This window comes from Tenrec ecaudatus, chromosome 3 (genome assembly GCF_050624435.1).
Source record: "Tenrec ecaudatus isolate mTenEca1 chromosome 3, mTenEca1.hap1, whole genome shotgun sequence".
Classification (NCBI taxonomy): Eukaryota; Metazoa; Chordata; class Mammalia; order Afrosoricida; family Tenrecidae; genus Tenrec; species Tenrec ecaudatus.
In genome coordinates this window covers 147,185,320-147,209,830 of record NC_134532.1, presented here as the reverse complement: position 1 = coordinate 147,209,830, position 24,511 = coordinate 147,185,320, and the positions used below count along the sequence as shown (strand labels likewise).

General features: G+C 45.0%; 1 protein-coding gene across 4 annotated transcripts in view; it reads left to right on the top strand.

Annotated features, from left to right (window-relative positions):
* The window catches only part of SEPTIN11 (septin 11), a 121,469-nt gene that overhangs the window by 74,026 nt on the left and 22,932 nt on the right, over positions 1–24,511 (top strand). For all 4 annotated transcript variants that reach the window (XM_075544159.1, XM_075544163.1, XM_075544161.1 and 1 more), the window contains exons 4-7: positions 6,105–6,291; positions 13,934–14,095; positions 18,795–18,891; positions 20,178–20,346. In XM_075544159.1, coding sequence (XP_075400274.1) covers positions 6,105–6,291; positions 13,934–14,095; positions 18,795–18,891; positions 20,178–20,346 — 615 coding nt within the window. The remainder of the gene's footprint in view (positions 1–6,104; positions 6,292–13,933; positions 14,096–18,794; positions 18,892–20,177; positions 20,347–24,511) is intronic.

Below are 24,511 nucleotides of genomic sequence, written 5' to 3'. Positions count from 1 at the left end.
AATGGAATGAAGAGATAATCAACTTTTCCCATAAACACTTGAAGCCCCCTCGGATGTGTGTAGGAAGCCTTGGTGGCCCAGTAGGATATATACATTGGACTACTAACTGCAAAGTCAGCAGTTCAAACCCACTAGGCACTCATCTGGGTTGGGGGGGGGGCGGCGCTTTGTACTCCCATAAAGATTTAGGTCACAGGAACCCTGAGGGGCAGTTCTATTCTGTCTTGGGGTTGGGATTGCCCCCGTGGCAGTGCATTGTCGTGTGTGTTCTATACAGAGGAACTTGGACTAGCTCTGTCTGGCAACGTGTAGTGCCTAGCTGGGCGTTCCATCACTAAAGCCAACAGCCCTGATAACTCATGCCTCATGGGCGTCGTAGAGAATCACTTACCTGCTTGCCTAGCCTCCCCCTTTGTATTCTGTCCACAGAGTTCTGCGCAGGCCCTTCAGTGCACATCGCCCTGTGGTGTAAGGGGAGCAGTTGTTAGAGCCACGAGAAAGAGTGCTTTTGCATCTGGGAAAAGTAGACTGTCTGGATATGGTGTCGGGCAAAGGGCAGCTGAGTCCTGTTGCTGCCGCTGAGCAGGTGTTCATTTAAGACAATGGTTCTCAACCTGTGGGTCGTGACCCCTTTGGGCGGTCAAACGACCCTTTCACAGGGGTCACCCAATTCATAACTATAGCAAAATTACAGTTATAAAGTAGCAATGAAAATACTTTATAAAGGTTGGGGGGTCATCACCACACGAGGAACTGTATGGAAGGGTCGCGACATTAGGGAGGTTGAGAACCACTGAGTTAGGACCTCAGTGCAAAGGATTCATGGGGCAGTGCTTGCCTGAAGGCTGCTTGCAATGCCAAGGGAAGTGAGTGAAGCAGCAACCCAGGAGAAAAGACAGGTGCATTGTGGGAGCCGGGGAGAGAGGCAAGGGCTCATGATGACTACACGGTCACTGATACCCTCGCATCCAGCCCCCTGCTTTGTTCGCCTCTCACACACCTTAAAGATTTGCTCCCTGGGTTTCGAGATCATGTCATGCTGTGCCCTCTCTGACCGCAAGGATCCGTTCCAGGTCCCTTCCTGCAGGCATGAGACATGCCCTCTGGCATCTTATTGTTAGTGCAGCATCTGGTGTTGTGCCGGCTCCAAGTGGTCACCTCGGGGCTGAGATGCGATTCTGCCCTGCCTCGAGTCTGGGCTCTCTCCCTCCAGCACCGAGCCAGCAGCACTTGGCTCCTACCCAGCTGAGCCTCCGATTTGCAGCTGGTCGGGCTCTTTAAGAAGTGATCTGACTCATTTGGGTCAAATAATAGTTTCCAAGGAGACTTCGAAGAGAGGAAGTGTAATATTAACCTAACCTAGATACCATTTTCCTTCTGCAATGTCTTCACGGCTGTTGCATAACCTTTTAAATGGCATTTTGGAAGGTTTTACCTGGTCCCTCAGAAGGCACCGCTGACGAGGTTGACTTGAAACCCAGACGACCGCTGCTTAAAAATAGCCCAGAGGGTCTCGACTACTATCAAACAACGGGCGTGGGTCTGCCTGCATGTGTCTGCCCTCCACTGTGTGGGAAAGGCCTTGCTGGTGTTCCCCTCCACCCAGCACTACTTTTACCCACTTTGGGGAGTAGGCCGGCTTCTCTGCCACAGATGGACGACTTCAAGAAAGTCCCAGTGTGTTTCTGTAGGCTTCGGACACGTCAGCATTCCTGCATCCTTATCTGCTTCTGACCAGGCTAGCTAGAAGGAGGCAGGAAGAGAAATCTGGTAAGGTTTCCTGTTATGTGTCATGGCACATTTAACTCTTTGTTGTTTAAGGGCTTCCTGGTTTGGCCAGTCTGTACTTTTAGTGAAGAAGGAAAGGGATCTAAGGAAGGAGGGCAAGTTTTCCTGCCCAGCGGGAAAGCACCAACTGTAGTTTGCCTCCCAGTCGAGAGCCGGGCTCTGAAAGGCAGCTCCTGGCCCACTGTGGTCACAGTTCAGAAACGCCTGGGTGACTGCAGTCCACAGAGCAAGACTCCCCACACTCTCCAAATGTCTCTCGGAGTTCTAAAACAGTTGGGAAGTGGACAGCTTGACTTTTCAATTCTAAACGTCTTCTTTTCTTAATCACACTGTCTGCTGAGGATGGCCACGGTTTCAGAAAATTGGCTTTGGTTAACAGCAAGAGCACACCACACTGTGGATGCCGTTAGCTGCCCTCAAGGTGGTCCACAGTCATCATGATGCTGGGTGTTAGAGAGTGGGACTGCTCCAGGGGGGTTTCAGGGTGTAATCTTTACAGAGACGGATCACCAGGCCTTTTCTTCTGCAGTGCTACTGATTGGAGTTGAACCACCAATCTTTTTTGTTCACGGCTAATTGCAAATCTAGTTAACTGGTCATAATGGAGAGTCAGTCCCTAAAGATGACATTATATAAAGAATGACTAGTAAACACAAAAGGAGCCCCAGCAGTGGAGCGATTATACCTTGCTCTGCAAACTACAAGGTCAGCAGTTCAAAATCACCAGCTGTGACCTGCAAGAAAGATGAGGCTTCCTATTCCTGTAGACAGCTAGAGTCCCCCAAACCCACAGGGCGGTTCTACTCTGTCTTATAGGATCGCTATGAGTTGGCCTCGACGTGATGGCAGTGAGTTTGAGTTCTTTCACGTAAATACATTGTGTAGACAACATTGTATAAAATATTTTCCCCTTAATTTTAACTTTCCCTAGTGCATTTTTCATCAGTTACAGGGTTAACTGTCATTTTGCTGCTAATTTCTTTCTTTCTTTCGAAACTGTGTGAATATGTAAGAGTCAGGTTTTATTTGCTCCCCTTCCTCTGAATAAAAGCATGACAATCCAGAGAATTTTGAATTGGCCAAATGGAATATAAACCCATGTTTTTCCTTTAGGCATAGAAACTAGCAAATGCCAAGTTCAGGATTAAGCTTTCTTCTTCTTTACGACTGGTAGTGGAAAGGAGGTAGACCAGTTGTTCTCAGCCTTCCTAACGCCATGACCCTTTAATACAGTTCCTCAGATTATGAATCGGGTGATCCCCATGAAAAGGTCGTTTGACCCCCCCAAAGGGGTCACGACACACAGGTTGAGAACCGCTGAGTTAGCACACGAGGGAGAGTATCGGTTCTGAAAACTGTGCAGAGGAACGCAAAATCCGCTAGCTGGCTTGTGTTCATCAGTATCATTAAATCTTTGAGAGAGGGAATAGTGAGTTTTAGGAATGACTCTCCAGGAATAGGTGTGTGGGTATGTGTGTATAATGGTGTGGGAGATAAAGTGGTTGGGATTTTGTGCTTGACTGGATGTGGGAAGGAAGAGAGAAAGAGATTTGGGCCACCATTATGGACCACTGGGGTGGGTGGAGCTACCATTCATCATACTAAAGCTACGGGGGATTATGGGTCTTGGGGCAGGAGGAGTTCAATTTTAGACTAACTTTAGTTACAGGAGCAAGTAGAACTATCTAGTAAGCAGTTGGGTGATGGATCCGATGCTTAGATGAAAGATCCGGACTATAAGTGAAGAGCAAATGCTTTGAGAATTATTGGGGCAGGGAATGTATGGATGTGCTTTATACAATTGATGTATGTATATGTGTGGATTGTGATAAGAGTTGTATGAGTCCCTAATAAAATGTTAAAAAAAAAAGAGGAAAAAAATGATTAGGGCAAAGAATGCACAGATGTGCTTTATACAATTGATGTATGTATATGTATAAGAGTTGTATGAGCCCCTAATAAAATGTTTTTTTAAAAAAAAGATCTGGACTAGAGGTCAATATGTGTGAAGAGTCACCAGTTGGATGGCAATTGGGAAGTGGGAATAAGTATGTTTTTGTAGGAGACAACGTAGGGTCCAATGAAGAGCGACTGAACATTTGGCCAGAGGTCCCTACCTAAGAGGAGCAAACAGAAGGGGGTCCAAGATACGAGGACTTCAAGAAGTTCCTAGAAAAATGTCCTTATCTTTTAATTCCCCTCCATTCATATAAGAGGGTTTCCTTGGCTGTAGTGAATTAATTCAGGGTAAAGGTTGAATTATACCTCCCATTATTTCAAGAGGAACAGTCAAAACCAGAGACAAGGAAGAAGCATGATTGGAAACTAAGAATTTATTTTAAAGAAACAATTTCATCAATGGAATTAAATCTTTTCTATAGAGCATAGTGACTTAAAAAAATTGCTTTCCAAGACTAGATGTAAATGGTCCAAGAAACAGACCTGGGCTTGTGCTAAGGAACTGTTGAGGACCTGACAGTCAGAACTTGGGGAAGCAGGAAGGAGCTGTTGCCTATGAGCTCCCACCTCTCCACCCTCTCCCCAGCCCTTGCACATCCCCCAGTCAGGTCAAAGTGGGTGTTTGGAGCTCCTTGTCTTACAAGACACTTCTACCAAACATCTGCCACAAAACCCGGGGACTGACTGGAGGCTCAGCTGCAGCACGGAAGGGCCTGGGAGGACCTTACGGGAGTGGCCTGGTCACCGCCCTAGAGGGCACAGCTCAGTGGCAGAGCAGCTACCACAGAACTGGTGGGTGTCAAGTTCCTTTTTTTTTTTTTTCAGTCTTTTTAAAAAGTCAGCCATAATATTCTTTTGTTTATAATATTTGTTCGCTAATTATGGGCCAGTCCTTGACATTTATTCATTTATTTGCTTGTGACAGTAGTTACTTGGGTACAGGTACTGTGTTTGTTCCTGTTTGACCTTTAAGGAAATTGAGACACAGAGAGGTTTAGTAACTTGCCCAAAGTTCATTCAGCCAGCTCAGTTGTGGAGCTGGGTTTTGGACTTAGGAAACCTGTTTTGAATTCACCCTTCTAGCCATCATCCTATAGAACTCTTAGCAGTATCACTATTATTACAATTATTATGTAATACTTACTTATATTTTCACCCAGAAAAATTGGAACTCTTGCCACTCAATCTTCTCTTTTGCTTGGTATGATATAAAACCTTTTTATTACAGAGGATTTTTTTTTCTTTTGAACATCCAGAGATTGTATCTACTCCAATCGAGCCAATGAGTGGTGATAAAGAACCAAAGAAAAAGAATCAATCAGCAAGCTCTTCCTTTCTTTCTCTGACTCCTTTTAGTTCTGGTCATAATTTTTCTTCTCTCTCTTAGGATCGCTGCTGCTGTAAAAGATTTGTAACTCTCTTTCAGGGATTTTGGTTTAATTTATGATTCTTGGGTTTGGACGAGGAAGCCTTTTTATTTTCTTAAAGCGTTAATCATTCCCCAACAAGGTAGTGCATTGGGGTAGATGAATGGCCCTCTGGATTCCTAGTAGACCAAGGTCACCTGAGTATTCCCTTGCCAGCTTAAAAAAGTGCTTGGGCTCTTGACAGTGACCTCTAATGCACTCACTGTTTATTCCCCAGAGAATTTCGTGTGTATATGATTCCAATATCCTATTCATGACTGTGTTGATAGTTAATAGAATCAGCCAGGATGATCCAAAACAGATTTGAATTAGGACTTGGGAAGATGGAGAGATTGTAACATTTACCTTTAAATCACACACCTGTGGAGCTGAAGTGATTGTGACTGCAAAAGGTCACAACAATCCAGGCATCTAATTTCATCGAGTGATGGACTGACCATGTGCCACAGAGCTTCAGTGGAGCCCAGAGAACCTGCCTCTATCTAATGGGGATGGGACAAGGAACTGTGGAGACAGGCTCCGTGCACCAACGTCAGTTCATCGGTAGGGTCTATCAAAATCACTTTCCTGAGAAGGACTTTGAGGCTCATTTTTACCTAGCAGGAAAGAATGGTGTGATTGGATGCGCATAGGGGAATTCCAGCGTGTAATATTTATAATTTTTATTTGAAAGGACTAGTGCTAGCCAGGAGGATAAGAGGAAGAGGGATGTTAGTCCAGGTAGAGTAGAGAGGCAAAGGTGCAGAAGCAAGTGAGGGCGACTCCAACGGTGTGCCTTCTTGAGACAACAGGTGAGCCTAACCTGGTGTGGGAGGATCCGGAAGGTCTTGGAGGTCAAACTAAAGAGCTTGGGCTTCATCTCTCAGCATGAAGAGACTAGACACATGCTGATTTGAAAATGTATTTTTAAAATGTTCTTCTGTGTTCTAGCTATAAGCCAATAGTGGAATACATTGACGCCCAATTTGAGGCCTACCTGCAGGAGGAGTTGAAGATCAAACGTTCGCTTTTCAATTACCATGACACAAGGATCCACGCGTGCCTCTACTTCATCGCCCCAACCGGACATTCTCTCAAGTCCCTGGACCTGGTCACGATGAAAAAGCTGGATAGTAAGGTACTACTCGCTGCTGGCCTGCTTACTGCTTTTAGGCCATCTTCATTCCAAGTCCTTATTTTAGTCTCTGCTTTCAACATAATTTTTTTTCTTTTCTCTTTTGGTTTTTAGAAATCATGGGGTCTAGCAACGTGAGAAAAATGCTTCGTAATTTCTGAATGTTAGTAGGCAAAAAACCAAAACAAAACACGTGGCTTTTAAAAATGACATATCTTTAGCTCTTAAATTAGCACACAATTTGTTTCCTTTTAATAGGTTTGGGGAATTATCTCCAGAAGATGCCAAGATAGTTACGGGAAGGGTTAAATTTCAAGAGCTTGAAATAAAGATTCAAGAGGTTATTGTTGGAGGGGGGTGGGGGTGGAAGTGGGGGTGTCTTTTTTAACTTTCTCTAAATCTCTCTTTAAAAAGTGGTTTTAAAGTTTGGCTTTAGTTCAGAGTTCAGAATGAAAAGGGCGCCCCCCCCCCCACTGCATGACAAGAACAATGCACTTTCTTGGATTTTAAAACCGAACAGAACATGTTTGTTCAAAAGAAGTTTTCATTTCACTTTGACCCATTCCCTGCCCCCTGCTGCCCTGGGATTTTATCATTTATCACCTCTCTGTTTCAAAACACTTGAAGGAAATGGACTGCTGATGTAGCTGATAAACTTCTGTGCTCCACTTTGCAATTCATTTGATTTTCCAATTTGAAACAGAGAGGAGTCTACACATTCTAAATAACAAAGAATCAAATGGCAACCATTGCCAACCCCCAAACCAGGCTGTGGCATTTTCCCTTAAATCCCCTTTTCAGGTGGACGGGAAGGGACTTTGAGTTTTTAAAGGGACTTTGTTAGTGTCTTTTGTCCAGGGTTCACAATAGTGAGAGGATGGCATGCTCTGGAGATCAGCCTGTGCAAAGACCCCTGCTTGAAGGAGCCCAAGGGACCTGGCGTGGTCAGCCACAACGCTCAGAAGTGCTAGCTAACAGAAACAGATTCTAGTGGCCTGAAGGGTTTGAGGCGGCTAGAGAGCCCTCTTGGGAGAATAAATGCAAACCCTCCTCCTGCCCTTGTGACTCAGACCTCAGGGCTGCGTGCTCAGCCTTCATAGGGGAGGAATCACCAGCGGGGGGCCTGGTCTTTCTGCTGGCTTGGAAAGCAGGGCCACCTCACCCTGCCAGCACCCCCTATTTCCTGGAGTACCCAGTTTTCCCCAAGTATGAAAACTTTTTTCTTTTTACCTGCCTCCAGAAATCACAACTTCATGATGGTGTTCTCTTCAGTTTTTAATTTTGGGAGGATATGCTTGTTTAGGATCTTTGATGGAAGCAGCTCCAAACACAAGCCTGAGAAGAACAACCTAAGATTGGTCTAGGAAACCAGAGTCTTTCCGTATCTGCTGGTGGCCACTAGGTCGATTCTGACTCATGGTTCAAGAAGGGTCATGTTCCAACATGGCCTTAGTTTGACTTTCGTGTACTTTTGTAGTGCTGGGGTTTTTACAAGACACATGAAGCACGGTCTGTACAATAGAAAATAATGTTGGATCCAAAGTGTTCTAAAAAAACCCAAAAACCTTGAAAGGACCTGTGCGAGCAATCATCTTAAACCTGAAGTAAACGCCAGCGTGCTCTGAAGGAAGGGCAGAGGGTGTGGCCCCTCAGCCAGTTGACTCCCAAGCAGGGAAGGTGTGTGCTTGCTGCCGGTCGGTGTTGTCAGGTCAGTTCGGACTCACGATGGCCCTTGGTACAGCAGCCTGACACATTGTCAGCCCTACACCGGCTTCTCATCTGTGGCCACGTGTGAGCTCGTTGTAGCCAGCGGCTAGCAATCTATAGCCTTGAAAAGCGCCCTCTTTTGCATGTCTGCCCCTCTACTGTGCCCACCATGATGTCCTCCTAGAGCAGTGATTCTCCACCTTCCTCAGACCGCGACCCTGTCATGCAGTTCCTCGTGCAGTGGTGACCCCCCAACCATGACATTTTCATTGCTACTTCATCACTGTCATTTTGATACTATTATGAATCAGGCAACTCCTGTGGGGTAACCCCAAAGGGGTCGCAACCCACAGGTTGAGAACCGCTGTCCTAGGGACTGGTAACCTCCTGGTGACATGCCTAAAGTATGTGAGACACACTGTCACCATCGTCACTCTCAGGAGCATTCGTTCTGGCTGTATTTCTTTCAAGAGAGATTTGCTTGTTTCCTTGGCCGCCTGTGGGACTCAATCCTCTACCACCACATCCTGATTTAAATGAGTCACTTCTCTGGTCTTCCTTATTTATTTCCAGCTCATGTTTTCATACGAGGCGATTGACAAGACCATGGCTTGGGTCAGGCATACCTTAGTGTTCAAAATGACATATTGGCTCTTTTAAATTTTAAAGGAGCCTTTTGTAGCAGATTTGCCCACTGCAGTGTATCGTTTTGAGTTTCCTCTGTACTAAGTGTTTCACCTTTTGGGTGGCTCTTGTAAGTGGTATTATGTTTCTGGTTGTCCTTTTCAGAGTTTTCTTGGTAGTAGAAACGGAGCTAACTGATTTTGTACCCTGCCACTTTGCTGAATCTTTCCATTCGTTCGCTTGCCACATCTTGGGGTTTGTTTGTTTTTTATGTATAGGGTCATGCCATCTGTGAGAAGCAAAGTTTTACTCCTTTGCCAACTTGGATGCCTTTTCGTGCTGAACCCTCCAAGACTTCCAGCACAGTGTTGAACAAGAGGGTGATGCAGGACATTCTGGCCTGGTTTCCATTCACAAGAGGCACACTTTCTGTTTCTCTTCCTTGTCATTTGAGTTCTTGCCTGCTGCTTCCATGGGTATTGATTGTGGACTTGAGTAAAATGAAATCCTTGACACCTTCAATCTTTTCTTTGTTTACTGGTACCTCAAGCCATCTTCACTTTTTAAAAATGTATTTATTTATTTAAAATCATTTTATTGGGGGCTCGTACAATTCTTTTCATAATCCATACATCCATCCATTGTGTCAAGCACATATGTACATTTGTTGCCATCATCATTCTCAAAACATTTGCCTTCTAATTGAGCCCTTAATATTGGCTGCTCTTTTTCTCCCTCCCTCCCCACTCCTCCCACCTCACGAACCCTTCATAATTCATAAATTATTATTATTATTTTGCCATATGTTACACTGTCTGACATCTCCCCCCACCCTCTTCTCTGCTGTCCATCCCCCAGGGAGGAGGCTATACATAGATTCTTGTAATCACTTCCCCCTTTCTACCCCACATTCTCTTCACCTTCCAGGCATCACCATTCTCACCACTGGTCCTATAGGAGTCATCTGTCCTGGATTCCCTGTGTTTCCAGTTGCTATCTTACCTATGTACATCCTCTGGTCTAGCCCGATTTGTAAGGTAGAACTGGGATCATGATAGTGGAGGTGGGGGGAAAGCATTTAAAAACTAGAGGAAAGTTACATTTTCATCATTGCTACTCTGCACCCTGACTGACTCATCTCCTTCCCCAAACCCTTCAGGAAGGGGGTGTCAGGTTGGCTACCAATGGGCTTTGAGTCTCCACTCTGCACTCACCCACATTTAGCAAGCAAGGGTATCTGATTTGGCTACCACAAGTTATTAATGAATCTTCCTCTAATCCTAATGCCCAGTTCTTGTTCACACAGTCCAGATTCTTGAGTGAATGCCTGCGTATACAAATTGAGTATGCATAGTGAAAGAATATCAGACAGGAACATAACTTTTCTGATTTTAAACTACTCAGTGCCCATCTGTTCTGCTCAACTGAGGGTCGTCTCTTCATCTATGGGCAGTTTCCACATGAGTGCAGTTAGATGTACTAGAATCCCCAGGCTTTCCAGTGCTGGCCACAATTTGTTTTGACCAACACAGTCAAATGCCTTTGCATAGTGAATAGAAAACAAGTAAACATCTTTGTGGCACTCTCTGCTTTCAGCCAAGGTCTACCTGATGTCAGCAGTGAGTGACATCCCTTATTCCACAGCGTCTGAATCTCGCTTGAATTGCTGGCAGTTTCCTGTCAGTATTTTGCTGCAATGATTTTTAAATTATCTTCAGCACAATTTTACTTATGTGTGGTAATAATAATATTGTTCAACCATTTTCATATCCTGTTGGATCCTGAAATAGCACGAATGGATTTCTTCTAGCAGCTGTTTTCCAGTGCTGCAGTCATTTGTTGAAAATGGCCCAAGTGGTCTTCCGTCAATTCCTGGAGCCTTGTTTTGATCAGATGCCTCTATTGCAGCTTGCACATCTTCCTTCCCACTGTCAGCTCTCGATCACACGCCACCGCCGGAACTGGTTGAGTGTACCAGTTCTAATTGGAACAGGGACTGGATTCTTTCCACCTTCTTTGATGCTTCCTGCACCATTCAATATTTTGCCCACAGATTCCTTCAATCGTCTAATTTGAGGCTTGACTTTCTTTCCTGTTTTGTTTTTCCTTTCCTTCAGCTTGAGCGATGCTGGTTGTGCTCCTCCCGTGTGGTTCCTAACCCCGAGTCGTTGGCACATTTCATTATCACATGTCTTCTCAAGCCGCCCTTTGAAAGCGTCTGTTCAGTCCTTTGACTTCATCATTTCTTTCATTTCAGCTACTCTAGGTTCAAGGACAAGTTTCGGAGCGTCTTCTGTAACTGTTTTGGTCTCTTTCCTGTCATTTTGGTGCCTTTCTACGTTTGACTTGGATAATGTGTTTGGGGTCATCCCACAACTCACCTGCTGTTCGGTCATCGGATTCAACGTATGAAATCGGTTCTTCAGATGATCTCTTAATTCAGTTGGGATATAGTCAAGGTCATCCTTTGGCACGTAGGCTAGTCTTAATTTTCTTTCGCTTCAACTTGAACTTGTGTGTGTTGATGACCTGTTCTGCATATGACCACTTGCTTATCTGCTCTGCAGTTGGCCTCTGGCCTTGTTCTGACTGGTATTGAACTTTCCATGGTCTCTCTCCAAACTATTTAATTGATTGGACTCCTGTGTATTCCACCTGACTAGGTACATGTGTACAGTCACCATTTATGTTATTGAAAAAAGTACTTGTGATGAATAAGTTATTGATCTTGCAAAATTCTCTCAGGTGATCACCAGCTTACCTTTTATCACCAAGCCACAGGTTTCAGCCACTGGCCCTCTGTTTCCCCTCTTTACATTCCAGTCACCAGAAACCTGTGCATGTGTGATCAATTTCAGACTGTAGGAGTTGAGAGAGTTCTTCGATTTCTTCATCATTGGCTTTAGCAGTTGGTGCTTTAATTTGAAAACTAGTTGAATTAACTACTCTTCCCTGTAGGCATATGGATATTATCCTATCACAGATAGCATTGGACGTCAAGGAAGACCTGGAAATGTTCTAGTTGACGATGAACTCGACACCATTCCTCTTTAATTTGTCATCTCCATCACAGGGTACTATGTGATTGTCAGATTCAAAACAGTTAATACTGCTCATTTCCCCTCACTAATGCCTAGGCTATTGATCTGTGTGTTCTATTTCATTTTCACCGATTTCCATTTTTCTATAGCTCATACTGATACATTCCACCTTCTAATTCTTAATGGATGTTTGCAACTGTTTCTCCTCATTTTGCAACATGGGAAAGTAAAAGTCTCGGTCGGTCCATCCACGTCATTAAAGTGGACTGTCCTTGAGGAGGTAGTGCTTTCCCTAGTTTGAGCCTCTTCTCACCTGAGAGGCTCATCTTACTTTTCAGACAATGTCCTGCTGCCATTTTTGTTTGTTGGTCCTTCTTTCTAGTCTGTCTTAGTCTGAAAGCTTTCCATCATTGATGACCCTGATGGTATTTGGAATATTGTTGGCCTAATTTCGAGTACCCCAACAGTACATTAGTCACCATAGTACAACATATGGACAGATGAGTGGTGGGTGATTCCGCTTAGTAAAATTGTTTTGAAATGGAATAAAATAAGCAGAATTAATATAAGTTAAAAAAACAACCCACAATGCAAGTTCATCTTTGAAAAGATTAATACCAGTAGGGTCAGATAGCCAACTAGCAACTGAAGTCTTGTCAAGGTTTACTTATGCAATTGAGGTCAAGACTTAAGGCAGATGCATGATAATCGTAGAAAGAGACTCTCCAACTCCCGCCACTGAGGAATAACAGACTGTGGATCAACAGTCCTGAGTTGAGTGGCCTGCTTTCATCATATCGGCCACGCGTCAAAGATGAGTCTCTGCCATTTGGTCTGTTGATAGTGATGGAATCCCATGTGTACAAAAGATGGCCTGCATGAGAAAATGGAGCTTCTTCATTCTGTGGGTCCTGATTCAAACGTTCTCCCAGCCCACACAATGCCCTTCTTAGTGACACCTTTCTTGAGGGAAGCCCAGGTGTGGTGAGATTAAGAGTGGCTTGAGGCATAGGTTGAAGAATAAGCTTTTCTGTCAACTTGCCACCCTTCCCTGTTTGTCAGGGATTTGTGAGTTGGCTCAGGGGATGAAAAGCAGCAGGGGTATGCAGGTATGACCTCAGCCCCTCTTCCCTAAATCATCCTGACTGCTCCTCCCCGCCAAATGCTATCCCCTTTTCACTGAGCCTGGTAGAGAGCAGAGTCCTAGTAGCTGGTGTGAGTAGCAGTTTATTAAAACCATTCTCTTCCCAGGGAGTGGAAGAGAATTCATCTTAAAACATCAGCTGGTAGAATGCATCCAAGAGCTGGGACTTGGGGCGCTGGGAAAAGCCTGCCCTGCCTTGGAGTTTGGAGCCTGTGCTGTATTGAATTGGGTCCCTGGGCTTTGTCACAGTATTGTCACATCCTGGCTTCTCCCCTGCTCTTTGTAACCTGTGCTCTGAAACTGAACCCTGTCTTTGGCAGTAGGGCTCATGCTGGCACAACTAATAACGTAGATGAAACAATTGTTTGTTTTGGAACATTTTTTTGTTTCGGGTTTTTTTTTTTTCCAAGTGGCTAGTTTTTTTTTGTTTCGGGTTTTATTGTTGTTCGGGCTTAGGTTCCCTCTCCCAGTCATTTTCAGAATGGGCGGCCAAAGAAAGGGTTTGTCCTGCAAAGGGTGCTGAAGATTCCACTGTGGCAACTGATGAAACTGGGCTGTTACACCTTTTAGCCTATCCAGAAACCAAGCACCTGAACAAGGTGGTAGCACTGGGGTGCAGTGGTTACACACTGGGCTGCAATCTGCCTGGTCGGCAAGTTCGAAACCACCAGCAGTTTTGCAGAAAAAGACGTGGTCACAGTCTTGGGAACCCGCGGGGGTCGCTGTGAGTCAGCATTGACGGGATGGCAATACGTTTGGATTTAGAGAGTAGCTAGGTGCTGTCCAAGAGAATGGCTGGTTATTCAGAGAAAATATTTCTTGGTTACTGCTATTCGTCAGAAAACATTAGCACTTCCTTTTTCTCTCTCGCTCTCTGTAAAGAAGAATGTGGTAGCACAGGAGAGGAAATCACAAGGTGGCTTGGAGGAAGTCAGCGTGTGGGGATGGAACAAAAGCAAATATCGCCTGCCTCCTTAATTGCACATCTTAGTCAGAAGCCTGGTTTTCACCTTTGTTTTGTTTCTTTTGCAGCGAGGTTTGGCCATTTGTTTTTGTGTCGTGCATTTTCTTCATTTGTCCAGTTTTCCTTAATGTTGCAATTGGGACAATAGACTTGTTTGTGTTACAGGTGAACATCATTCCAATCATTGCAAAAGCTGACACCATTGCCAAGAACGAATTGCACAAGTTCAAGAGTAAGATCATGAGTGAGCTCGTCAGCAATGGCGTCCAGATATACCAGTTCCCCACAGATGAAGAAACGGTGGCGGAGATTAATGCCACCATGAGTGTAAGTCCTGCAGCAGGAGGGCGCCCACAGGGCGGGTCCTGAAGCCTTTGCTTCGTAGCAGCATCGCCAAGTGGACACAGCCCCGAGCAGACTTGGAAGCCGATGGTCACGGGTCGCAGTCCAGCTCTGTCGCTCCCTCAAGTCACTTACCACCCTGCCCTCCAGTTTCCCCGTCTGTTCCTGGAATATCCAGACAAGACGCTCTCAGGTTTCCTGTGGGCCCTGACAGGATTTCCAGGAACATCATGGGGAGAGAATGCCTGCTGGGCACACCATTCTGGTGGTTTCTGCCTAGAGATTTGTTCCCCCACTTCACTTTGCTTCCTTGGCGAGTGTCCATCTTTCCTGCTCTTTCTTGAATTAGGCCGAGGAGCCACTGAGAGCACACTCTCCATGTCACAGAAAACAGGACACGAGAGAAACGCTCAATATGACAACAGTTCTTGGAAATACTCCTGTGACCATGATCTCTCCCGTTGAGCCCCTTCCTGCCAACCGAGGCCTGGGTCTTCTCCCATGAGACCTTTTAATGTCTGGCGCAGCCGTTGTGCTTATATATCATTAGCGAGTTAGCTTGTTTGGTAGTTAGTTCATTAGTGAGTGAGTGAGTGTGTAGCTTTTATAAATACACCGTTCTCCGCACTTGGTAGAACCATTGGCTGGTGAGTAGAATTCTTAGAACTGAAGGTTAGCTTCGATGCAATGCCATTAGAAGCTGTGAAATAGCCTGGCATTCCCTCCAAATAAGCTGAATCAGGATGGAGAGGTGGGCTATGGTGACAGAGGAAGCCAGTAGAGATTTTTACAACTTTTTGATTGTTTGAGATATGTTTAGCTTTCTTCAGAACATACGATCATGAAAACTTGTGTGGAATCCAATCACTATTAAATATAATAAAACACTTCATTTTTATTTAAATTGCCCCTTTGCTGATATATAATGGATACAATAGAGAAATCACCAATTTAAAAACAAACAATTCAGCCACCTTAGCGTATTCACCAATTTGCATAGTCATTAGCACCCTTAATTGTAGAAAGTTTCATCACTTAGAAAAGGACTCCGTTACCTTTTAGGAGTCAGCTGTATTTCACCCTCCATCTCTCACCACCCTAGCCCTGAGCAACCACTAATTTACTTTCCGTCTGTATAGATTTGTCTATTTCAGATATTTCATATAAATTAAATTACACCTAGAGAGTTAAATGACTTAGTCAAAGTCAGATGGATCGTAGCAGTCATGAGAGCCCAGTCTTCAGCCCTGTCTGGTTTGCTGTCATAATTTGGAGAATCAGAGTCAGTCAAGAACACTGCTGCTTGTTCCATCAGCTCAGCATCTGAACTTTTCCTTAAGGCGCTTTATTCCTCCAGGGGAATGTCTTCCTTCACTTGGTCCCTGTATAAAATGAGGGCTTTAAAAAGCTCGTGGAAAAATGGAATGAAAGAAAAAGGGAATTTTCCCATGAATTTTTTGAAGCCCCTCTTCCCTGAGATTGTTGTTGTATGGAGTTTAAAGCCCGGGTCTTGTGAATGCGGAGGTGGGACAGCCTCGCTCGGCCCTAGTGCAGCAGGCCTGTGAGTACTGTGAGCCCCTCTGGCACACTCATGGGGCACTCAAGTCCCTGGAAGTCTTGGCTCACAAAGGCTTTCAGGGAGAAACCAGGGAGCAGGTTCCTGGGAAATAGAAGGTATGAGAGGCTATGAAAGGGAGAGTGAATAGAATTATTCAAAAGGTAGGACCAAGACTACTGAGCAACAGAGCAGGAGGGATTTGGGTCTGAGCACTACTGAACTTCCAAAATAATAGTTCCTGACATTTGTGGAACACTTCTTATGCATGGACACTATTTAAGGCCATTGTAGCTTACCTTCCCAACAGTCCCATCGACAGATACCGTTCCTGCTCTCCCCGAGGAGCTGTGGGCTAGTGTCTGCGGCTACACAGCTCTCGGGAGTGGAGGTGGGCCTAGAGCTCACTTTCTCAGCCTTTCCACTCCGTGCCACCCACACAGAGCTACATGTACTACCCGACAGCATGGCCAGAAGCTCAGGCCTAGCTGTTGCTTGTGGTTTCTACTGCAGGACTGATTTTGGGGTGTCAGTATAGAGCCAGGGAATACCACAAATAAAGTACCATTGACTTTTCCCTGTATACCTATCCCCACCCATGTAGATAGATAGAGACGGTTAGGGGCATGAAACTATGCTTGTGTTAAACACCGTGGAAGGAAAAACATCTGTGAGCCTCTGTGCTTTCTCTCTTGATTAGTTCAGTAGAACTGAAGATCTCTGACATTCAAACTAAGCTTGCTCTTTATCGTGTGATTTGGAATCCACCCCAACAACAACAACAAAACAAAACAATGGGAAAATGCTCTGCTGGGTGGAGCTTTTGTAGTACGCACTTTCCCCGCCGGGCAAGCGTAGGACAACTCTCTCTGACTTATTGTACCCAGTGGTGTTTCCTGGGAAGGTTCTCTCTGGTCACAGTGAATTTTTTGTAAAAGCAGTTTTGCTCGAACATCGTTTTTTGTGATGGCTGATTTCAGAGAACAGTGTGCGGCTATAAAAAATTGTTTCCTGCTTGGGAAAAGTGCTGCAGAAACAGTTGTGATGTTGAACACAGGTTACAAGGCCAGCTCTATGGGAAGACTCCAGTGTATGAGTGGTTTTCTTGTTTCCAAAAAGGTGAAAGGTTAGTTGGTGACAAACCTCATTCTGGATGTGCGTCAGCTTTCTGAATGAATGAAAATGTCGACTTGTAGTGCATTTGAGATCGTTCCACCAGGTCAGGCTGTTAATCCAGCTGCTCTTTAGAGGTTCTAAGAAGATTGCAAAACAGGCCTGATGGCAAGAAAGGCCTGATTTGTGGCAGATGGGAGCTGGTTTTGCCACCAAGACATTGCACCTGCTCATGCAGTCCTCTCAGTGAGCCAGTTTTTGGCAAAAACAGCATGCCTCTCTTGCCCCACACACCTTATTCCCCTCAACTCATTCCACGGGACTTTTTTTGTTCCCGTGCATGAAGAGGGCCATGAAAGGACAGTGATCTGATGATGTAGAAGATGTGAAGAAAAAACAAGGGAGGTGCTGGTGAACCAGACAAACAGATGAGTTTGAAAAATGTTTCTAAGAATGGAATTGCAGATTTGACAAATGTATTAAGTGTAATGGAGAGTAATTTGAAGGTGATAAAGTTATTTTGTTTAAAAAATTTAAATACAAAAAATATTTAAAATTTTAAATACATAGCTTTGGGGGGTATTCCATTTTGGGGGGTGTACCTGCTCATGTATATGAAATTAGTATATATTTCCCTTATACCGTAGCCAGAGCTACCCTGTAATCAACATGGGAGTGTCACTTGTCTTGAACACTATCTTTGTTGGAGGTCAATCTCGGCTCAGGGCTTGAGCCAGGAATTTGGGGTCATGTATTTCTGACTAGATTTTGTCAATGACCAGCTGTCCAAAGCAGCATTATCCAATAGAAATATAAGAAAAGCTACATACGTTAACTTTTTTTCCCCTGTCATTTTATTGGGGCCTCTTACCACTCATTACATAAGTAACTTTCATTGTTTTGTAACCTCATTAAAACAGTCAAAAGAAACAGATGAAATGGATTTAATGATTTCTTTTACTCCACAAAATAGATCCATAGTACCAGCATTCCAGTATTTAATTAATATAATAAAAACAATGTGAAAAGTAATGAGCTATTTTAAATCCTTTTTTTTAATGTCAGGCCTTTAAAATCCAGGATCTAATTTATACTGAGCATTTGTGTTAAACCTTAGTCTTTCTCTATTATGCTGCTGAATTTTAATTTTAAATACTTGATCTGTATTTGCATTTACATGCATACCAGATTACAATAGAAAAAGTGGATTCACATACCCAGTTGTGCTAAATTCACTACCAATGTTTCCATCCACATTGACAAGGTAGGTTCTTCCATTTCAGGAGGTTTTCTATAACTTTGAAGCAGAGTGAAATACTGTCTTAGGAAAACCACAAAGTTGTGTTTTATAGGTTTCTGTTTCTAAATTTAAATATAAACTAACAAAATTAATTAAAATGAAAATTTTATTAGTCAATTCCACTAGTCTCATTTCAGGTACTCAATCAATAACCATGATGGCTACCTCCCTTCACCCACTCCAAAAAAAACCCCAACCCAACCCCAAGCCACCGCCATCCGAGCAGTTCCAACTCACAGTCTCCCCACAGAGGGCTTGCAAGACTGTGCATCTCTGTGGGAGTCTGTAGCCTCATCTTTCTCCCGGGTTTCAGCTGGCTTTGATCGTTAGGTTAGTGGCACATTGCCTAACCCACTGTATCACCCGGGCTTCTTTCTATATTAGGCAGGACAGGTCTAAAGCTTACCATGCAAAGGGGCTTCTAAAAGCTGGCAGAAGACCTCTTATTTTTTCATTCCATTTCCCCCCATGAATTTCTTGATGCCCCGGCATGTATTTACCGAGGCTTCCCCTGGAATCGCTTTTGTATTTGCTGGTAGGGGGTAGGCTACGTACAGTGCACCCTCATAGATTGGGGGGCCTCCTAGTTGTCATTTTCCTCTGGCTACGCAGCGGAAACCTGCAGGAGGAGGGCGGGAGCATGGTCTCTGGGGAAGGACATGCCCTTGGTGGAGTGGAGGATGGTAACTGCTCTCTGTGCTTCTGTTGGTTGGCAGGTCCATCTCCCCTTCGCAGTGGTTGGCAGCACCGAAGAGGTGAAGATCGGCAACAAGATGGCAAAGGCCCGACAGTACCCTTGGGGTGTAGTGCAGGGTATGTGCATATCACGGGCAATACTAATCTGTGTGATCAGTGTTCCCGTTGCTTTCCTCCCTGTCCTGTTGGGGGGAGGTCCTCGGCGGTGGGTGGGCAGACGGAGTGGTGGGGCTGCACACCTGGCAATGGTGTGTTCCAGTGGGGTAGGAAGAAAGAAGCGATGAGCTGATAGTTGGCTCTGGAGAGAAGTACTGCAAAGCCCCCATGCCGGTGAGGCAAGCCTTCAAGAATGTGATGGGGTGTGGGAAGTTCGGCAGGCAATCCAGAAAGAGTTCTCCCCATTCCACCAGGGAGCTAGGAGAATGCTACAGCCGAGCTCTGGGCAGACAAGAAGGTACTTGTTTCTCCACCATCTCTGGTAACATCTTCCAATTCAATGTTGTGTCAGTAAATGTTTGAGCATTATGAGAATATCTGACGAATACTTGGCACGGAGTAGCATAACCACAGTCTCTAACCTACAGAAGCTCCCCGTTTGCTACTTTGAAGGGTACAGACCCTGCGACCTACCCGTGCATAACTGAAGAAAGTGCCCCGCTGGTTGAAGACGTATCAGCCTTCCTTTTCCAAAACCAAATCCGCCGCCATTGGGTCCGCTCTGGCCCCGCGCCCCTGGAGGATGAAGTGGAATTGCTCCCTAACTATCTGAGACTTTAAGTCTTGAGGAAAGCAAGCTTCAGCCTTCTCCCGAGAAGCGACCAGCGGGTTCCAACTATTGACCGGCACACAACCCAATGCCGCCCGGGCCTTCTAATAAAGCCCAAGGCACATAGCACCTTTACGGCCACAGGAAAGTATGCTTAACTTTTCAGAATCATATCGATTTCTCTACACTAAGGAAACTCCCTCGCAGGGTTATCGAAAACTTAAAGGTGGTATTACATGTAAAACCACCTTATATCATTTCCAGACAGCATGGACTACTGGAAAATAGGTCTCGCTCTGTCTGGAGCCAGCTGTAACGATGTTTGAGTGCACATTCTGCTATCACTCACCGGAGGCTTGCTGATCATGGGAGGGCCGCCAGGCCCGCGTGCAGGCTTGTTGCAGAGTGAAGAGCAGTCTCTCGGTGGGGTTCTTCCCATCGTGCCCTGCACTGAGCAGGCCCTCGTGTCACTCATGTCACCATCTGCGGTACAGTCCACGTGGTCCACTGAGGACATGTAGGGTGGTTCTGTTACAAGACCTTCTGGTGGCTCTGAGGACAAGGAGTGACAGTGGCAACGTCTAGGAAGTGTCGTTGCTGATTTGCGGGGCCTCCCTTGTCTTTTCCCGTCTCACAGTTGAGAATGAAAACCATTGCGACTTTGTGAAGCTGCGGGAGATGCTGATCCGGGTGAACATGGAAGACCTGCGGGAGCAGACGCACACCCGCCACTATGAATTGTATCGGCGCTGTAAGCTCGAGGAGATGGGCTTCAAGGACACAGATCCTGACAGCAAGCCCTTCAGGTATGAGGCTCCTGCGGAGTGGCAGCTTGGCGCATGACAGAAATGCCTTCTGGGGTTGTCTATGATGAAGGAGCTGGTGGGGAAGATGGATTCTTAATAGCAAGCATTGCCAAACGTTGTGATAGCTACCTTCATTTCCTGAGCCAACGGATGCAGCAGACGCCACCAATATCATTCTCCTTTGAGAGGGGAGATGAGGAAGGCACTGCGAACGCAGATGACCCGCCCCAGGTGCTTCCCACAGGTAATAAGCGCAGCCAGTGCTGGCGCCCTCGCAGTCCTGGCTCCTGAGCCAGGCTGTTAGCCACTAAGCTTTCAGAGGCGTGGGGCCTGTAAACAGCTTCCACTGCCGAGCACAGTTTGTTCATTCATTTTCACCCAGCAGGTAGAAGATCTCAGGGGTCTAACTTTTTGAAGTTCTCGTCGTCGCTCTTACCAGTTCAGTACGATTCTAACGCCAATGGATCCGTGGGAAAACATGATTTTTAAGAAAGATCTTACATGTCTTTCCCACATAATTGATGGCTGGAGATGAGAGACAGGCTATGGAAGAGGAAGAATGGGGGTGTTACCGAGAACGTGATGTCTAGCTGTAACACCCAGAGGGCAGGATAGCTGCTCCGCGGCCAGGCTTGGTGAATGGAGGGACTGCCCTGGGACCTGGTGGAAACGGGGGTTGTCAGGCCAGGTCACCACCTCCTTGTACAAAAGAGGAACACTTATCTGAACTGAACCCAAGCTGCCCCCTATTGGGGATTTGAATGGAGAACCGTTTCTTGGCCCAGTGTCTCCATTAAGTGATCGGGGTACACAGTTCTTAGAGAAGACAGTTGTCATCCTTTTCGGTAGCTAGCCCCTCCACTTCACACTGAGGTCCAGGAGCCAGCTGATGACACAAGAGAGCACAGCTATGCTGTCTCCCTGGGCCAGAGCCATGCGTTTCCTTGGCGTTCCCTTTGAGGTGGTGCAGCACTGCATGGGGTGGTGCCCAGCTGCAGTGCTTCCTCAGTGGGCACCCGTGTATTTGTTGGAAACCAGCCGTCCCAAAGGCCTAGAAAGTCCAATGGCGCGTGCCTCCTTAAATCCCGCCAAGGGAGCTTGTAAGACAGACATCTTCGACCGTATGAAATGCTACTTCTCAGCCCTGCTGCTCACTTTCCCAGTTCTCGACAGTGCAGAGCCCCCTTATTCTTTCTCAACTGCCCCTGGGTCCACATACCGGTTCTATGTGGGCACAATGAAAGAGTCTCAAATTCCTTTTCTTTGAATTGTTAACTATAATTTGTTCTGATCGGAATAGCCAGTGCATTTGCATATCAATAGAACGTCTCAATTGGTATTTCTATAATTCCTGGACTTCGTTTTTGGCCAACACATTCAGTGTAGCTTGGACTTCTTCCTTCAATAACTTCAGTTACTGGCCATACAATGTCCTGAATTCGTTGAACGTCAACCCCTGTACCAGTCTTAGTACAGTGATTCTGTGTATTTCTGTTGCTGTTTCTGCCTCACTCAGAATTTTGCCCATACAGTTCTTCAGTATTGCAACTGGAGGCTTGCACTTGTTCTTCAATTCATTTAGCTGGAGAACTGCTAGCTGTGTTCTCCGGGTCTTTACACATTTCATTATAACACTGCAGTCTTCCCGAGGAGCCTTTTGAAATGTTCCCACTCTTTTCTTTGGTTTGCTACTTATGTTTTAAATCGTCTACATTCAAGAGCGAGTTCCACAGTCTCTCCTAACATTCATTTCGGTGATTTCTTTTCTTCCTGTCTTTTTAACGACTGGCCTTTTGTTTTGCTTCTTCATGTATGACATCATCCGGTTTTTAGTCATTAGTGTTCAATGTGTCAAATTTATTCTTAAGACGATATCTAAATTCGGGTGGAGTGTACTCAGGTTGCTCAAGGGGATTTCAAAAAAGTTCACTGAAGATAATGGCTTTTTTTTCACAAACATTTGGAAGCTTCTCTTGCACTTTGGACCTTGTAGATTTGCTTTCATTTCCTCAACTTCAGCCTGCACTTCGTAGGAGCAATTGACTGCCTGGTCTGCAGCCAGGCCCAGGGGTTCTGTGGTTATCCGCTCCTGTAAAGAGTTCAGCCTAGGAGACCCTACAGGGCAGTTTCACTCTGTCGCAGTTGAGTTAACAACATGTACACACATGCGTACATCTATATGATTTATTACCAATGCTTCCACTTTCTTTCTTTTTTACTTTCTTCCCTTTATAAAAATTTAAGAAGTAGAGAAAAGTAGAACTCCTAAAAAACTGAATGCCTCCCCTCATCCCAATTATTGAGAACTGGTGTTTTGTTTTGCATTTCAACTTTCATTCAAGAAGTTGAATTTCTTTCAACTTCTCCGGGGGAAACAGACCTGGCTACCTGTTTCCACAAATAGTACAGTGAAGAAAACCTCATGGTGCCATTCTGCTCCGGCACAAGGGGTCTCTCTCTGTGCACAGGAATCCATTGGATGGCTTTCAGGTGTCTCCACTGACACAGCGGAGATGATGGTAAAAGCAGCTGTGCTCAGTTGTTGTGAGGATTAAATAAGGTCGCCGGTGGTGAGGTTCATACCCACGCATGCCCTCCACTGGGTTTTCCAGGAGATTCTGAGGGAGGTAATTGGCCTGTGTGAGATCCCAGAATGCGTGGTCAACAGAAGTGTCTATTCTCCCTTCCCTGGGCTTCCAGAAGAAAAGTGTGCCGCTGTCAAATGCTGTAAGACAACAGTTTTGAACCTGTGGGTCACGACCCTGATGGGGGTCAAACAACCCTTTCAAAGGGGTCGCCTAAGACCATTAGAAAACACATCTTTCCAATGGTCTCAGGAACCAAGATACCGCTCCTCTGTCTGTCTCCAGGTAGGTCCGCCCACATGCAGATACACCCATATACAAGTACCCAGTGTGAAGACTGTTAGCCATGCTACACCGTGCTTCCAGACAAAATTTAATCTATTTATAATTAGAACTATTTCATAATATGTAATTACATATTGTTTTTGTGATTAATCACTGTGCTTCAATTATGTTCAACTTGTAGCATTGGAAGTACAGCCTGCATATCAGATATTTACATGATGATTCATAACAGTAGCAGAATTACAGATATGAAGTAGCAATGAAAATAATTTTAGGGTTGGGGTCACCACAACATGAGGAACTGTATTAAAGGGTCACAGCATTAGAAAGGTTGAGAACCACTGCTGTAAAGGACAATGAAAAGATAGAAATCTCAGTTTCTAACTACTATCAAATCTTGTGAGAAAAATGATAGCTTTCTCACTTAGAAGAGTGTTGCTAATTGCCATTAAAAATTTAGTCTGCTAAAAAAAAAAAAATTTAGTCTGCTCCAGATGGTTTATCACTCCTATCTTATCTAGATAGACTTGCAGAGACAATAATATGCACAAAAAACAAGACAGCAAAATAAAACAACAATCACACACACACACACACACACACACACAAACCTGTAAATAGTTCAAGGTCTGTTTGTTGACCTTTAGGAGTGTTTTCAAGTCGAGTCTGATGGGGTGCCATGCCCTGGCCCCAAAATTTATTTTTGGTACTCCCTCGGGACTTTGTTGCTTTTCTCCCCTTGTTGTTCTGTTGCACGCCCTTAGTGTTTCCCCTCAGTGTGGCGGGGTCAGATTGGGCACAATTCCCACACTGTGTCTCCAGTGTTGTCCCCCTTAATGCTGTGGGTCAGTGAGGGATGTCATGTCTTGTAGTGGGGTCAGCCCTTTATCATCCTCAGGGATAAACAATCTAGAGGAGAAAACAAGGGGTCCAGCAGTTCCTGGGGGGACACGGGAGAGGGCAAAACAGAGGAAAGGAAGTGGGTGTTAGCAAATCCAGGGACAAGGGAACAACAAGTGATCTAAAATCGATGGCAAGGAGGGTGTAGGAGGTCTGCTAAGACTTGATCAAGGGCAATATAACCAAGAGAAATTACTGAAACACAAATGAAGGCTGAACATGATAGTGAGACAAGAGGAAAGTAAAAGGAAATAGAGGAAAACACTAGGAGGCAAAGCGCATTTATAGAGGTCTAAATACAGGCATGTACATATTTAAATATAATTATACATGATGATGGGAAAATAGATCTGTGTACATATATTTATGGGTTTAGTATTAAGATAGCAGATGGA